This window comes from Jaculus jaculus, chromosome 11 (genome assembly GCF_020740685.1).
Source record: "Jaculus jaculus isolate mJacJac1 chromosome 11, mJacJac1.mat.Y.cur, whole genome shotgun sequence".
In the NCBI taxonomy this organism is placed as follows: domain Eukaryota; kingdom Metazoa; phylum Chordata; class Mammalia; order Rodentia; family Dipodidae; genus Jaculus; species Jaculus jaculus.
This window is the reverse complement of record NC_059112.1, coordinates 38,301,666-38,319,038: the sequence shown is the minus strand read 5'-3', so window position 1 is coordinate 38,319,038 and position 17,373 is coordinate 38,301,666. Positions and strand designations below refer to the sequence as shown.

General features: G+C 41.3%; 1 protein-coding gene across 3 annotated transcripts in view; it reads left to right on the top strand.

Annotated features, from left to right (window-relative positions):
- The window catches only part of Rbpj (recombination signal binding protein for immunoglobulin kappa J region), a 117,749-nt gene that overhangs the window by 65,420 nt on the left and 34,956 nt on the right, over positions 1–17,373 (top strand). For all 3 annotated transcript variants that reach the window (XM_004656098.2, XM_045161528.1, XM_045161529.1), the window contains one exon: positions 11,242–11,280. Coding sequence is in view for 1 of the 3 variants with exons in the window: in XM_045161528.1 (XP_045017463.1) it covers positions 11,242–11,280 (39 nt within the window). In the remaining 2 variants the exon portion in view is untranslated. The remainder of the gene's footprint in view (positions 1–11,241; positions 11,281–17,373) is intronic.

The following is a 17,373-nucleotide window of genomic DNA, read 5'->3' as shown; positions in this document are numbered from 1 at the left end:
TTTTTATACATCTTAGGTAATTAGATAACATTATTAGCAAAACATCACCCTGCACAGTGTTGGTGGGTTAGCCTCATGATCTCAGCTCAGGGAACTATTGCTGTTTGTTGGCACCTTAAGAGAATATTATATCCATGTTATTGCTACAGAACAGACAGCTATTTAAAGTATGGTCTGTATTGAATACACCTCACTTTTGTACCACTGGAAAGTTGAAAAATCCCAAATTGTACTATCTAAAGGGAGAGATTGCCAGCACCTGGCAACCACTGTTTTGCTTTCTGTGTGAACTAGATGGCACCTTATACACACAGTTTCCTTCTTTTTTAAAAATAGTTTTTTTTATTTATTCAGATATATTTCTTTTAATTTTTATTTATTTATTTGAGTGTGACAGATGGGGGTGGGGAGGAGAATGGGTGCGCCAGGGCCTCCCACCACTGGAAACAAACTCCAGACGCGTGCGCCACCTTGTGCATCTTACATAGGTCCTGGAGAATTGAACCTGGGCCCTTTGGCTTGCAGGCAAATGCCTTAATCACTAAGCCATTCCCTCCAGCCCAAGTTTCCTTCTTTTGTCTGGCATGTATCAGTTCAAGGCTCATGCATGTTCTATATTTCAGTCATCATCATGTCTTAAAAGCTTATGCATGTGGTAGCATGCCAGTATTTCACTCAGCATCATGCCTTTAAGGTTCATGTTGTAGTGTATGCTAGTATTTCCTTCCTTTTAGGCTGAGTGTATATACTGGATTTTTAGGCTCACGGTAAATGTTTTCATACTTTAAAAATTTTTTTTCTTTATTTTTCTTTATTTATTTGACAGCGACAGACAGAGTGAGAGAGAGAGAGAGAGAGAGAGAGAGAGAGAGAGAGAGAGAGAGAGAGAATATGAATGAGAATGGGCGTGCCAGGGCATCCAGCCTCTGCAAACGAACTCCAGATGCGTGCGCCCCCTTGTGCATCTGGCTAACGTGGGTCCTGGGGAATCGAGCCTCGAACGGGGGTCCTTAGGCTTCACAGGCAAGCGCTTAATCGCTGAGCCATCTCTCCAGCCCTGTTTTCATACTTTTTGTCAGTGTATATTTATTTTTTTTCTACCTTTGGGTTCTTATCAGTAGTGCTGCTGTGAACATTAGCATATAGCTATCTTGTGATTGTGAGTACATACAGAAGCAGAGTTGGTAGGCCATTGAGTAATTCTGTATTTACTTCATGACCACGCTGTTGTCTATGGTCACTATAGTACTTGGCATTCTTACAAGTGGTAATAAGGGCTCCAGTTTCCTGACATCCCTTAGGCTGATGGTTTTAATTAGCAACCTCATGAGTGCAAAGTGGTATACTGTTGTGGTTTTGGTTTGCATTTCCCTTACTAGTGATGTGGAGCACATTTTCTTGTGTACACTGCTCATTTATACATCTTTCTTAGAGAAATGTCTGCTCAAGTCCATTTTTATTAGGCTTTTTGTTGGTGACATGTAGGAATTTGTGTGTTCTGGGTGTTGTTCCTTTGTCAGATACATCACTATGCGTAGCTTAGAGGCACTATAAAATGCACTTGTTTTGAAGGCTCCTTGACAGTTTCGCTGCATTGTGTAAATATTTCGCCTTGAAGGAGTAGCTGCGCCTTTGCTGAGTACTTAGTTGTGTTGAACTCTCTTATCAGTGCCTCCAATGTATAAACTTGAATTTCATGTACAATTTTTTTGTTGTTGTTGTTGTTTTGAGGTAGGGTCTCACTCTAGCCCAGGCTGACTTAGAATTCATTCTGTAGTTTCAGGGTGGCCTCGAACTCATGGCAATCTTCCTGTCTCTGCCTCCCAAGTGCTGGGATTAAAGGCATGCACCACCATGTCCAGCCATGCATAAAATTTTTGCATATTTTGCAACATCCACTTACATCTCTGTTTTCTGTTGAGGAAACATGGGCATGGAGTTGAAGTAAGTTTTTGGTTCCAGCTTACACCATGAATATGCACTGCAGTAGGGTTTAAATTAAGTCCATGCGCAGCATTTGACTGCTTCTCTTCAGTCACCTCTGTGTCTTGTCACATGAATTTTACAGGTCTCGACACTGCCTACTCTCCCGTATGGCTTATCTTGACTTTCTCCCCTGGGTAAAGGGGTAGAGAAGGCAAAACCAGAGGCAGATGAAATCATGAGGCCTCTCAAAGTATGACTTAAGTTTATAAAGGCAAGTGTTCATTTTACAAAGCAGATCATAAGATTACATGATGTTCCTGAGGAAGCTAAGGTTGACTTTGTAATGTGCTTTAAGTTGTGTTCTATTCCCCTTTGTGAAAATGTACATATTCTTTATTTATAAGGGCTTGAATATGATTCTTTAACTCTGCGTTTCATTTTACCATTTACCTCAGCCAAACTTAAGGAAAAAAGATCACAGTTGGATTTTTTTGTTGTTGTTTTTGAAGGGACTTTTTATTTATTTGTTTATTTGAGAAAGTGAGAGAGAAAGAGGGAGGGAGAGGGGAGAGAAAGAGAGAGAGGGAGAGAGAGAGAGGGAGACATGCCAGGGCCTCCAGCTACTGTAAATGAACTCCAGAAACATGCACCCCTTTGTTATCTGACTTACGTGGGTCCTGGAGAATCAAACTGGGATCCTTTGGCTTTGCAGGCAAACACCTTAACCTCTCAGCCCTGTTTTTTTTTTTTTCTTTTTTTCCTTTTTCTTTTTTTTTTTTCCAGGTAGGGTCTCACTCTAGCTCAGGCTGACCTGGATTTCACTATTTAGTCTCAGGCTGGCCTCGAACTCACGGCTGTCCTCCCACCTCTGCCTCCCAAGTGCTGGGATTAAAGGCGTGTGCCACCACGCCCGGCCCTGTTGTTTTTTTGAAGTAGGGTCTTGTTCTAGTCCAAGCTGACATGGATATTTAGACTCAGAGTGGCCTCAAAGTCGATCCTTGTACCTCTGGCTTCCTAGTGCTGGTATTAAAGGTCTGCACCACCATGCCTAGCACATTTGGAATATTTTTCTTAAAAATTTTTTTTCATTTATTTATTTATTTGACAGAAAGAGAGAGAGAGAGGGAGAAAATGGGTGCTCCAGGGCCTCCAGTCACTGCAGAGGAACTCCAGACACATGTGCCCTCTTGTGCATATGACTAAAGTGGGTCCTGAGGAATCAAACCTGGGTCCTTCAGCTTTGCAGGCAAATGCCTTAACTTCTAGGCCATCCATCCAGCCCACATTTGGAATTTCTGTTGCTTACCCCCATTATCACTACTAAATGTGTGTAGCTCATGTATGTGTGTTGTGCGCTTCATTCAGAAGCAATCACTGTAACTAGAGGGCTTCTTGGGTATCACAGGCATGAAGGGGAGGTGCAGTGCAACCAGTATCTATTCTTTATTGTACATGGTGTTGAAATTTCTTCTTTTGATATAAATGATGCTTTCATGTGAGTGCTTTTGCATATAGCAGATTCTCTCTCTGCATGTAAATTTCCAGAATTCAAATGACCAGGTAAAAGAAATGCACATCTTCAATTATTATGGACATTGCCAAAATATTACTCAAGGAGCTGGGGACGTGGCTCAGTCAGTAAGGTGTGCATGCCTTGCAATCATGGGTTCCTGAGATAGATCTCCAGAGCCCACATAAAATTGCCAGGTGTGAGGGCTGAAGAGATGGATCAGTGGTTAAGGTGTTTACCTGCAAAGCCTAAGGACCTGGGTTTGAGTCCCCAGTACCCCTGCAAAGCCAGATACACAAGGTGGCACATCCATATGGAGTTCATTTGCAGTGGCTAGAGACAAAATTTAAAAATGCAAGGTGTGGTATTATGCATCTGTAACCCTGGTGCTGGGGAGGCAGAGACAGGAGGATTCCTTGAGCTTGCTGGCCAGCCGGTCAAGCCTAATTGGTGGGGTCTGCATCTGTGGTTGTTTTCTGATTTCCATGTGCACACACAACACATACATGATCACTGTCCATACACATGTGTGCCCACCCACTCACAAGCATGCATGCATAGCGTATACACACATAAAGGAAGGTTGCACAAATTTAAACTTCTTAGAGTAGGACAATTCCTGTTTCTCCAAACATACAGAAACTTTGGATATCACCAAGCTTCAACCAGCAACCCCAGGGGATGCTTGTTCTGATAGAAGTAGGCTTAATAAATATGGTGGTTCAGCCTCTGCCTTGGCTATCTTTGTTTCATTTGCCAGGACCACTTATTACACTAGCCAAATTCCATCAGTATTGCCATTAAATATGGTTCTTAGGATAAAAGTATGTTCAAAACTAGAACATGAAGGATGAAAAAGTCTGACATTGGTATCTTTTATTTTATTTTATTTTTTTAAATTGCAAGCAAAAGATTGTTAGGGTGTCAAGTTGGGACATTTTTGCACAGATATTGCCCCCTCCCCCATAATGCATGATCTATAATCCCTATGGTGTTGACCTGCATCCCCAATAAGGAAGGCCTCTTCAGAAAAGGGACAGAGAGGAGGGAACATATGGTACCAACATGTGTTGTTTACATACAGAATATGTCAATATCTAATTAAAAAAAAGATGACAAATGGCAAGCAGAGGGAGACAGAAGAGAGACAGAATGGGCACACGCCAGTTCCTTCTGCCACTGCAAACAAACTCCAGATGCATGCGCCGCTTTGTATGTCTGGCTTTACATGGGTATTGGGGAATCAAACTTAGGTCATTAGGGTTTACAGGCAAGTGCCTTAACCACTGAGGCATCTCTCCAGTTCTAGAGTGGGGCTTTGCTTTGCCTATGAATACAAAATTTGTTCTGTATTCAGAAAAGCTTTGTCTTATGCCTCCCTCCTCCTCTTCTTTCTCCTCCTCCTCCTCGTCCTCTTCTTCTTCTTCTTTTTTTTTTTTTGTGGTTTTCCAAGGTAGGATCTCAGGCTTATGTAGTCTCAGGGTGGCCTCAAACTCATGGTGATCTTCCTACCTCTGCCTCCCCAGTGCTGGGATTAAAGGTGTACATCACCACACCTGGCTTCCTCTTCTTTTTGATGTATGAATTAGTTTTCTTACGGGATTTATATTTTGGCCAAGAAAGGTGTCAAGTTAATAAGGTTGTGTGTTGCCTTACACTTTCTTAACACATTATAAACACAAGAAGATTTATCTGGCATGTAGGAGACACTCAACTGAAAGGAAGTATGTATGCAAATGTAATTGCGGGGAGCACAGGGTACTCACTTTTTTGAAAATTCTAGTAGATTGGAGAATATGTAGGAATTTCAGTAGTGTATGCAGGTAAGAAGTGCTGTGTTTAAGGATTGCATTTTAAAAATTTCTCATACTAGCCAGGCATGGTAGTATATGCCTTTTATCCCAGGACCTGGGAGGCTGAGGTAGGAGGATCACTGTTGAGTTCAAGATCACCCAGAGATTACATAGTGCGTTCCAGGTCAGCCTGGGCAAGACCATACCTCAAGAAACAACAACAACAAAAATTTTTTAAAAACCTTCATACTTCAGGTGTATAACATAAGATTTAGACAGGGTAATTAATTTTTGCCCTAGCTAATCTTGTTTTGAACATGAGATGGTTGTTATCTGAGAGGAGGAAAGCTTAGTAAAGTGAAAAGAAAATGAATTTTCTATTTTTAAAATCATAGGGGCATACATGCATTGAAGAGTGTCTGCGCTCTTGAGCAGTGGTGTTTGATGAGCAGACTGCTACACTGATGTAGTATTATTGGTCTTTGCTCCCAGTCTGAGTGAAAAGCAAGTATGCAGAACATAGAAAGGATCAAAGGACACAGGGCCTGGTACAAATAACAACATTACTAGGTTGTTTTTGTTCGTTACTTATAAAGAAAAGCCCAGGCTGGAGAGATGGCTTAGCAGTTAAGTGCTTGCCCGTGAAACCAAAGGACCCCGGTTCGAGGCTTGATTCCCTAGGACCCACACAAGCCAGATGCACAAGGAGTTTTGTTGGCAGTGGCTGAAGACCCTGGCACGCCCATTCTCTCTCCCTCTCTATCTGCCTCTTTCTCTGTCTGTCTGTCACTCTCAAAAAAAAAGAAACAAAAATTAAAAAAAGAAGAAAAGCCCAGAATAACAACTTTGCTCTTCTTCCCCATGCACACATGTACACACATAAGTGCATGTGCAGGTTGTGCTAGGATATATGGGCACACGTGTGAGTGTATGTGTGTATAGAGGTCAGAGATTGATGTTAAGTGTCTTCCTCCATTGTTTCCTCTTTTACTTCCTAAGGTAGTATCCCTCACTTGAACCCTGAGTTTTCCAACTTGACTACTCTAGCTAAGCCAGCTTGTCTTGGGGATTGTAGGTGGGCTGCCCTGTCCACCTGGCACTTACGGGTATACTCGGGTTGATTGAGCTCTGGTCCTCATGCCTATGCTCACAGTGCTTTATCTATGAACCATTTACTCAGACTTTAAGAATGAACACAAAGTAAATTTCTGCATTTCACAGACTTTCTACTTCATGGTGACATGACATTAATGTAAGACAAATAATATAATTAAATGAAGATTTCTATAGTATATGGCAAATTTGAGAAACTTACGCAGCCTATAATTATCAAAAGAAAAATTGGATAGCCATGATTCTTTGTTATAATTAAATTAAGGATTAACTCCTTTCATGAAACTGAAAGAGCCCCTAGGGCATTTAAGTACTTCCACTTATTTGACTGTATGTGGGAAACATCACACACCTACTATGAAAAATGCTTTTCGTAGTCTAAATGTGTCAGCCTAGTTTATTTCTGGTATCTTTTCAGTTCAGATCATGTCAATAAACATCTTGTTTGATATGATTGCAAATAATGGTAACTGTATTTATGTTTAATCTTAGTCCTTATAATCTGAGTAGTTGGTCACTAATTGCATTTTCCATGTGCATATGTATTTATACCATGAATTTTATTGAATCACCTATGATTAAAGATAGGCATGCCTTTAATCCCAGTGGAGGTGAATCAATGAGAGTTCCAGGCCAATCTGAGGCTACATAGTGAATTCTAGGTCAGTCTGGGCTATGGGTGTTGGTGGGGAGAGAGAAGGGCGTTTTTCTTATACCAGGTAATTTATTTATTTATTTATTTATATTTTTATTTTGGTTTTTTTGAGATAGGGTCTCACTCTGGTCCAGGCTGACCTGGAATTAACTCTGTAGTCTCAGGGTGGCCTTGAACTCATGGCGATCCTCCTACCTCTGCCTCCCAAGTGCTGGGATTAAAGGCGTGTGCCACCACGCCTGGCAATTTATTTATTTTTATTATGAACATTTTTAAAGTATTTATTTGTGAGAGAGAGAGAAAGAAAGAGGCAGATAGAATGAGAGAGAGAGAGAGAGAGAGGAAAAATGTGCACCTGGGCCTCCAGCCACTGCAAATGAACTCCAGATGCATGTGCCACCTTGTGCATCTGGCTTACATGTGTTCTGGGGAATTGAACTTGCGTCTGTTGGCTTTGCAGGCAAGCACCTTGTTGCAGTCTGGTTCTCATTGCTGGTAGAAATCACCCATCTAAGAGCAGCTTTTGGGAAAAAGAGGTTTATTTTGGCTTATAGGCTCAAGGGGGAAGCTCGATGGTGGCAGGGAAGACGATGACATGAGCAGAGGGTGGACATCACCCCCTGGCCAACATAAGGTGGACCATAGCAACAGGAGATTGTGCCAGACACTGGCATGGGGAAACTGGCTATAACACCCATAAGCCCGCCCCCAACAGTACACTTCCTCCAGGAGACATTAATTCCCAAATCTCCATCATCTGGGAACCTAGCATTCAGAACACCTAAGTTTATTTTATGAGGTCCCTTCTCATTTGGGTTATTGTTATTCACTGTGGGGTTTTGAAGGCCTCACTTAGTCTTGGTGGTGGTGGTGGTATTGGGGACCATGCCTCAAGCTAATCCTGTCTACCCTTCACATTTTTCCATACCTTCTAATCTTGTTTACTGAACCTTCATGTGTGTGTTAGAAATCTGATTTAGTGTTGAATTCTCTGTAGATTCTTGGTTTCTGTTTTGATGAGATTTGAGTGACCACATGTCTGTCACTGTCTCCCTGGAACTGGTTTTCAGGCCAGCAATGAGAGCAGTGCTCACTGTTTCCTCTGCAGTGACTAATGGGCCCAGGCAGAGGTGAGAGCAGCTTGGAGGGATAAGCATAAGCCGGGTATGGTGGTGCTTACCTTTAATCTCAGCACTAGGGAAGCAGAGGTAGGAGGACTGCAGTAAGTTCAAGGCCACCTTGCGACTATACATTGAATTCAGGTCAGGCTGGCTAGAGTGAGACCCTACCCCCAAAAACAAAAACAAAGCAAAACAAGGATGGGGATAGGCATAGTTATGTGAGACTTTTTGATGTGTATACCTACTCTTCTTAACCAAAGAGCAATGTAGGTTCTCTCTGTAGTCTGAGTTTCCTATTCATAGAATTCTGACTTGGTTCCAAGTACAAGGCATGAGTTTTCTCCCACTGAGCAGGCCTCATGTCCAGTCTACAACATTGGTTGCCTGGATGGGCTGTGTGCCACTATTGCATAGCTGTTGTGGCAGGTAATTCTTGAAGTTTCGTTTGTTGTACATCATATCAGTAGGGAAGATTGGATCTCTGTAAGTACAGGATACAGATAGTATAGTGGCATAACTTGACTGTTTTTCATATGTAGACCTATATAAACTTATTAAATGATAAAAATTAAGTTGGGTTATGACCTCCAGAGTTAGTCAGAAAAGCCATGGTTTAGCAGTTAAGGCACTTGCTTACAAAGCCAAAGGACCCAGCATCGACCCATGTATGCCATATGCACAAGATGATGTGTGCATCTGGAGTTCGTATTTAGTGGCTGGAGGCCCTGGTGTGCCTATTCTCTCTCTCCTCCCTCCACCTACCTCTTTTCCCTCTGAAATAAATAAAATATTCTTTAAAAGCTACTTTTGGGCTGGAGAGATGGCTTAGCGGTTAAGCGCTTGCCTGTGAAGCCTAAGAACCCCGGTTCGAGGCTCGGTTCCCCAGGACCCACGTTAGCCAGATGCACAAGAGGGCGCATGCGTCTGGAGTTCGTTTGCAGTGGCTGGAGGCCCTGGCGCGCCCATTCTCTCTCTCTCTCTATCTGCCTCTTTCTCTCTCTCTCTGTTGCTCTCAAATTAAAGAAAAAAAAAGCTACTTTTAAAATTCTTTTCCCTACTGCAACTCATGCTTACGTCAGGTAAGGTCAATAGGAATGTGATAACATCCTTTATGAAGAAGGTCAGGTCTATATAAAACACTTAGTTGATAATTTATTTTATACTCATGAAGTAATTTTATCGTAATGCTCATGTCATTCGTGGCCTTAAGATAGAGCTGAGTAGAACAATGTGTGATTTTTTTTTGTTTTGTTTTGTTTTTTTTGTTTTTTTTTTTGTTTGTTTGTTTATTTATTTGAGAGTGACAGACACAGAGAGAAAGACAGATAGAGGGAGAGAGAGAGAATGGGCGCGCCAGGGCTTCCAGCCTCTGCAAACGAACTCCAGACGCGTGCGCCCCCTTGTGTATCTGGCTAACGTGGGACCTGGGGAACCGAGCCTCGAACCGGGGTCCTTAGGCTTCACAGGCAAGCTAGTCCAGGCTGACCTGGAATTCACTGTGTAGTCCAGGGTGGCCTCAAATCCACTGTGAGCTTTCTAAATAGTAAATATCACAGTTAATTGACTGGATAGTAACTGTCCTTTTATAGCAAGGAAACTGACATCTAGTCAAGGAGATTCATAGTCACTCAACATGTAAATGATTGCAGCCTGTCTTACTCTAGAGCCCCTCCCCTGATCTCCACGTTGTGCTAGAATTCTGTACGTTCTTGCTTATACTTTGCTTCTTGCCCGCTTGTAGCCAGGGAACATTATTCTTGCTATCCCATCCAGCATATTTCTACAGGTTGTGAAAATCTATCTTTCATTCTCAACATGGTCTGCTGCTTACTTTAGTTTGTGACATTGAAAATAATGTTTTTTATGTCTAAGAGGAAAGCCCATATGTGGCTAATAGAATCATGTTATAACGATCAAATAGGTAAAGTATAAAAGTGTGTAGATGACCCTGGCATGTGGTACATATTGTGCTTTTGGGCTGAGAAACCCCCTTAGCACAGCTAAGAAAGAAAAGGAAAATGAATAAGCTATATGGGTCAGCTGTTTTTCCGTGAGGTGTTTCAGAAGTTTGGCTCCTGACCTTCCTCATCTGGTCCGTGTGCTGCTAGTTCAGGGAGGATGTGTGAAGCATGGTAGTTTGTTTGCTTGTTTGTTTGTTTATTATTTATTATTATTTATTATTAACAACTTCCATGATTGTGAATAATATCTCATTGTAATGCCCTCCCTCTCCCCACTTTCCCCTTTGAAACTCCATTCTTCATCATATCCCCTCCCCCTCTCAATCAGTCTCTCTTTTATTTTGATGTCATCATCTTTTCCTCCTGTTGTGATGGTCCTGTGTAGATAGTGTCAGGCACTGTGAGGTCATGGATATCCAGGCCATTCTGTGTCTGGGGGGGTGGGGAAGCACGTTGTGAGGAGTCTTACTTACCCTTCCTTTGGCTGTTACATTCTTTCTGCCACCTCTTCCACAGTGGGCCCTGAGCCTTGGAAGGCATGAAGAGATAGTTCAGTGCTCAACTCCTGTCATTTCTTTCCAGCACCATGATGCCTTCTGAGTCATCCCAAGGTCACTGTCACCTGAAAAGAGAAGGTTCTCTACCAAAAGTGAGAGTAGCATTAATATAAGGGTATGAACAATGAGAAGTGCTTACTGGGCAGTTTGATAAGCGTAGTATATGCATTTAGCCAGACAGCAGCAGACGTTACACCCCTAGGGCTCATGACTACCCCTGTTTTAAATTTTCAGTATCAGGATGTATTCCCTCCCATGGAGTGGGCCTCCAGTCCAATTAGAGGGCAGTTGGTTTCCACCATGACAGACATGTCACTGTTGCATCCATTGGCTCATTTGGCCTGGCTGGCAAAATTTAAGACTTGCAGTGTCCACTGTTGAGTATCTTCACTGGTGATTTCTCTCTCTCCCATTGAACTGCAAAGTATGGTAGTTTCAAGGACTGTTTTACAGTGGGTGTTTTGATATTTCTGACTATAAATCTTCGGTAACAATTTCTCTTTTCACTCCTCTTTGTTAATGTTGTAGTGAAGATGTAAGGAGGACTGCATGATTTACTGTGGAGATTATCATATACCTTATTCATTTTCCTTTTTTCTCCATAGGAAATTTGGTGAGCGGCCTCCACCTAAGCGACTCACTAGGTAAGCATTATACTAGTCTCTAAAACATACATACATACAGATGTGTATATATAGTCATTTTAGAAAATAGTGGTGCATGTTCTGAGATGGAATTCAGATACTGGTATTGCATCATCCTGTTCCTATTTTCTCCTTCTTTTCAAAAGCAGGGCTGAGGGTTGAAGGGATGGCTTAGAAGTTAAGATGTTTGCCTGCAAAGCCAAAGGACCCAGGTTCAGTTCCCCAGGACCCACGTAAGCCAGATGCACAAGATGGTGCAGGAGCCTGGAGCTCATTTGCAGTGGCAGGGAACCTTGGCATGCCCATTCTTTCTTTCTGTCTGTCTGTCTGTTTTTTTCTTTCTGACTCTCAAGTAAATAAAAAAACAACCCAAAACAGGACTGAACAAGATAGTACACTTTAAAAGATATAAAAAACAATATTACAAATTCACCTTAATACAGTGTAGATAGATAATGGCAGCAATTCTAAAGAGAGCTTCTTGTATCTAGCTGTGTTTAGCAAGTCACAGTTTGTTGCTTAAGGGCAAGACTTGAAAGATTTAAAAAAAACTTTTTGAAAAGATTTTTGAAGAAAACACTCCTTTTGTTTGTTTTAAAGAAAACATAAAGTTTACCATTTGTGGAAATATAAATATACTGTATTTTAATTAATTTTATTGTATACATTTTAAACCTAGTTGTTAAATTTAAAAGAATTAATCTTAAAACTGATAAAATTTCTAAGTCAGGGGCTGTAAAATAAGTAAACACATCAGTTCTGGAGTTCTTATATTGCACTGTTAGCTTAAAGAAATCTTTGAGGAAAATTGTGTAGTGATACATGTGCTTCTTTGTTTTGTTCTCATAGTTTCGGACCATAGTCTCCATCCTTCTATCTTCTTTAACCCCCTTCACTTTTATAGTTCTCTTCATTATGGTTTTCCATTTCTTTTTTTTAATATGTTATTTTTGTTTATTGCTCTGTTTGTTTTAAAACTTGTAATGGTTCAGTCTTTCTTTGTTTTGCCCAGTACCATCTATTACAATATGCCATTTTGTTTTCTGTTGTTGTTTTACAGCTATTAGTTAAGAGATCTTAGACTATGGAGATGTTTGAACAGCATTGGGATTGATAAAAAACTATGTGGACTTTTATTTGTTTGCTTTTTATTTTTTGGCTTGTCAAGGTAGGGTCTTGCTGTAGTCCAGGCAGACTTGGAATTTAGTATGTAATCTCTCTGAATGGCCTTGAACTCATGGCACCCCTCCTCCCTCTGCATCCTTATTTATTTGGGAGAGAAAGAGGCAGATAGAAAATGAATGTGCCAAGGCCTTTAGCCACTGCCAACAAACTCAAGCCGCATGTGCCACCATGTGCATCTGGCTTATATGTATATCAGGGAATTGAACCTGAGTCCTTAGGCTTCTCAGGCAAGTGCCTTAATGGCTAAACCATCACTTAAGCCCCGTTTTCCTTCACATCATTCTTTTGTCTTTAATTTTATTATTTACTTGACAGCTGGAGAGAAAGAAAGAGAGAGAAAGAATAGGCACGCCAGGGCCTCCAGACACCGGAAACGAACTGCGGAAATGTGTGCCCTCTTGTGCTCCTGGCTAATGTGGGTCCTGAGGAATCGAACCGAGGTCCTTTGGCTTTGCAGGCAAATACCTTAAGCGCTAAGCCATCTCTCCAACCCTCTTACACCATTCTTGGCTCAATGTTTCACACTGATTACTCTTTGGGATATTTCCAAATGTTTGCTACTATTAAAAATAAAAAAGCAGGGGCTGAAGGGATGGCTTTGTGGTTAAGGTGTTTGCCTGCAAAGCCAAAGGACCCTGGTTCAACTCCACAGGACCTACATTAGCTAGATGCACAAGGGGGCACACGTGTCTAGAGTTAGTTTGCAGTGGCTGGAGACCCTAATGTGCCCATTCTCTCTCTCCCTCTCTATCAAATAAATAAATAAAAATTATATATATATATATATATGTTAATTATATTTATTTATATATATTAGTAATATATATATAATATTTATATTATATATATATATTTAAAAGTTGTATTTAAAGGATGATGAAGACCTGCTAGAGAAGTATACTGGAGAAAGATCCTGAAAGTCTCCTAGACAAACTGGGACAGTTTCATCATCAAATAAATAATGAGGCAGCAAATCTAAATCTATAAAATATCCTGGCATAGTGCACGTACCTTTAATCCCAGCATTCAGGAGGCAGAGGTAGGAGAATCACTTTGAGTTGAGTCCAGCCTGAGACTACTTAGTGAATTCCAGGTCAACCTGGGCTAGAGCAAGACCTACCTTGAAAAACCAAAACCAACCAACCCCCCCCCAAAAAAACCCTATAAAAGCAAGTCTAGATGCATTAAACTTCTAATCTAATAATCCCAAGTCTCAAAAACGATACAAATGTACTTTTTAAAAATACTTTTGTTTTTTTCTGAGATAGGGTTTCACTGTATCCAAGGCTGATCTGGAATTCACTCTGTATTCTCAAGCTGGCCTTTAACTCATGGTGATCCTCTTACCTCTGCTTCCTGACTGCTGGGATTAAAGGCATGAAGCAGCATTCTCAGTTTACACACTTACTTTTTGAGTGCCAACATGATGGCCCTGAAGTTTCATTTTTTGAAATTTTTGAGGTGCTCAGATCTTCAAGTCTATGCAAATACTCCAAAATACCCCAAATTATTGAGAGATTATATCATTATACAGAAAATTATTTTTAAATTTTTATTTATTTGGGGGGGTGGGGAGGATGGGTGTGCCAGGTCCTCTAGCCACTGAAAATGAGCTCCAGACCCATGTAACTGGGGAATCAAATCTGGGTCCTTAAGCTTTGTAGGCAAGTGCCTTAATTGCTAAGCCAACTTTCCAGCCCCAGACTATCATTTATCTCAGTTGTACATGTTATTTAAATGCCATAAAAATTTTATAAATGAATTAATAAGGAAACAGAGACAATAAATGTAGAAAAATAAAGAATTGAAGAGATCACAATTTGAAAATCACTGTAATAATTATTTCAGTGGATGCTTAAATTACTGGATTAGTGTGTGTTGAAAACAAAATATGTTGTCTCAGAATGAATCCTCACAGAGTATAAAAGGAAAACTAGTAACAGCACAGCAGGTTGGCTGATGCCCCCTTATCTGGCAGTGCAGGGTAACACAAAATCATTTTTGCCATAAAGAAAGACCAATTAGACATAATTTGAGGGCGTTGTATAAAAGAGATTTGTGTAAAAAAAAGAAAAATCAAGATAGTGAAGAACAAAGAACAAGAAAGCTCCCCAGGTTGAAGGAGAGGACAGACATAGCAGCTTTACTGAAAGTGGATCCTGTTACCAGAAAATCGTTTTCTTTTGTTAGAAAGTTGACAGATATTTTCTGTAATGGATCAAATAGCAAACAAGTTAGGTTTTACTTCCGAGACTGATTCTTCTGTGACTATAATAAGAACTGGGTTGTGCCCCCAAATCACCTCTACTGGTTACTTTCCTTGTTACAGTAATCTGACAAGAAGCAACTTCAGGACCAAAGGGTCTATTCAGCTTAAATTTAAGAGGGCACTGTCCAGAAGGGGGAGGGGGTCATGGCAGCAGGAGTTGAGGCAGCAGCAGCTCTCACCCAGTCTCCAGTTAGAGAGCAGTGGATGATGGTGCACAGCTCTCTCCCTTTATTCATTCTGGGACTCCAGCCCATGGGATGGTGCTCCCCACTTTTCAGAGGGTCTTCCCACCTCAGTTAACCTAATAGAGAAAATCCCTCACAACCAGGCCCAGAGGTTTGTCTCCCAGGTGGTGTTAGTTAACAAGTGAGGTTAGCTCCCATATCACCCACCCAGAGATAATATGTAAGTTTCATGTGCACTAAAACATCTTAAAAAACAACAACAAAAAAACCCCAAACCACTAGTTGTCTGGATTTGGCATAATGGTGGTTGTTTGTCCGTATGTGTCCCCTTTCCCCTCCAATAAGTTAGTAGTCAAACCGACACAATTTGAATAAAATCTGTAGAGTAGATATTAGTTGTGTATTAATGGTAATTGCATTGTGGTTATATGATGAGCCCACTCTCCCATTTTAAATCCTGGTCCTGGAGATCCAGCCAAAGGCTACAAACATGCCAGGCAAATACTGGCACACTGAGCTAATCTCCCTAGCCCCAGGAATGTCATTTTTAAAAGGAAGTAAGCACTGAAGTATTTAGGATAAGTAGTGTGTGCTTTAAGTGGTTTAAAAAGTTATAATGTGCAAATATGATAAAATGTTAAACTTTGGGCAGTCTACGTGAAAGATAAATAGGCATTCTTAGTACTACTTTTTTGAATTTTTCTGTAATACTTGATTTTAAATTTGAAAATGTTTTCTGGGGCGCTGCTTTTTGAAGTATGGTGTCACTGTAGCCCAGGCTGATGTGGAATTTACTATGTAGTCTCAGGCTGACTTTGAATGCACAGCGATTCTCCTCCCTCTGCCTCCCAAGTGCTGGGTGAAAACATTTTTTTGTTGTTGTTGTTTTGTTTTTCAAGGTAGGGTCTTACTGTAGCTCAGGCTGTCTTGGAATTCACTATGTAGTCTGAGGGTGGCCTTGAACTCCTCCTATCTTTGCCTCCTGAGTGCTGGGATTAAAGGCGTGTGCCACCATTCCTGACTGGAAACTTTTTTCTTTTTTTGAGGTAGGGTCTCACTGTAGCCCAGGCTGACCTGGAATTTACTATGTAGTCTCAGGGTGGCCTTGAACTCACAATGATCCTCCTGTTTCTGCTTCCCGAGTACTGGGATTAAAGGTGTGCACCACCACTTTCGGCCTGGCTGGAAACATTTTTAACATTGATTTTATTTTATATTAATTGTAACTGGTTATTCTTTTACCCTCCTCATTTGGCTTACGGTATTCACTGTGGGGTCATGAAGGCCTCTCTCAGTTCCTGTGGTGGGGTAGTAGGGGCTGTGCCTGAGGGTATTACAGCCCACTCTATGGCTCTTAATAATCTTTCCATCCCCTCTTCTGCAATGTTTCCTGAGCCATAGCAGGCCTATTGACAGTCTAATTCAGTCTTGAGTTCTTTGTAGCCTCTGGATTTGTTTTGATAGGTTTTGGTTTGTCACAGTCCATAGTTCCTCACTGCATTCAGGTCTTTTCCACTCTCAGCAGAATAGCCCATCAAACTGTACTTATAGCACTGCAAGTCATGTCTTAGGCAGGCCAAGGTTTCAAATCCTTCCACATTCCTCTGGAAAACAGCTCCAAAGAGTCAAAGCCACATAGTTAGGTGTCTAGCAGCAACCCTACTCCTGGTACCGACATTACTGTTTGCATTGCTGGCATAAACCACCCAACCAAGAGCAGCTTTTGGTTAAAAAGAAAGGGTGGGGGGTTTAGTTTGGCTTACAGACTCAAGAGGACGCTCCACAATGACAGGGAAAATGATGGCATGAGCAAAGGGTGGATATCACCCCCTGGCCAACATAAGGCGGACAATAGCAATAGGAGGGTGCTAAACACTGGCCTGGGGAAACTGGTTGTAACATCCATAAGCTCGCCCCCAACAGTATACCTCCTCCTGGAGGCTTTAATTCCCATCAGCTGGCAAGACTACCACTCAGAGTACCTAAGTTTCTGGGAACATCTCAATCAAAGCACCACAGTGGTTTTCCTTGTTTGTAAAATTTTAGTAGCTTTTGGTACTACTGTTTCTGGCCAAGATGGAATAACAGAAACTGAGAATATTCTCTGGCCTGAAACAACAAAAACATGGAAAATATTAATGAAACAACACTTTTCAAAATATTGGTCAGCAGGCAAGGAAGGATAGTGATTCCTAAGAATCAGGAGACAAATGAGGTGAGCTCTCTGATTGCCTCAGCTTTGTGCCTAGGGTGAAGGGGAACCCAGGAAGCTAGAGTGTGCAAGGTAGAAACCCAGAAATGAAAGAGCAGAGCAGAGCAGATAGTTCCAGATGTCTGCAGAGGGCTGTCTTCTCCGACCCAAGTTATAGATCAGCAAGCATGAGTGAGGAAGCTCCCCAGTCAATGGTGAAAACCACAAAACTACAGAGAACAATTTGTTTCTTTCTTCCTTTT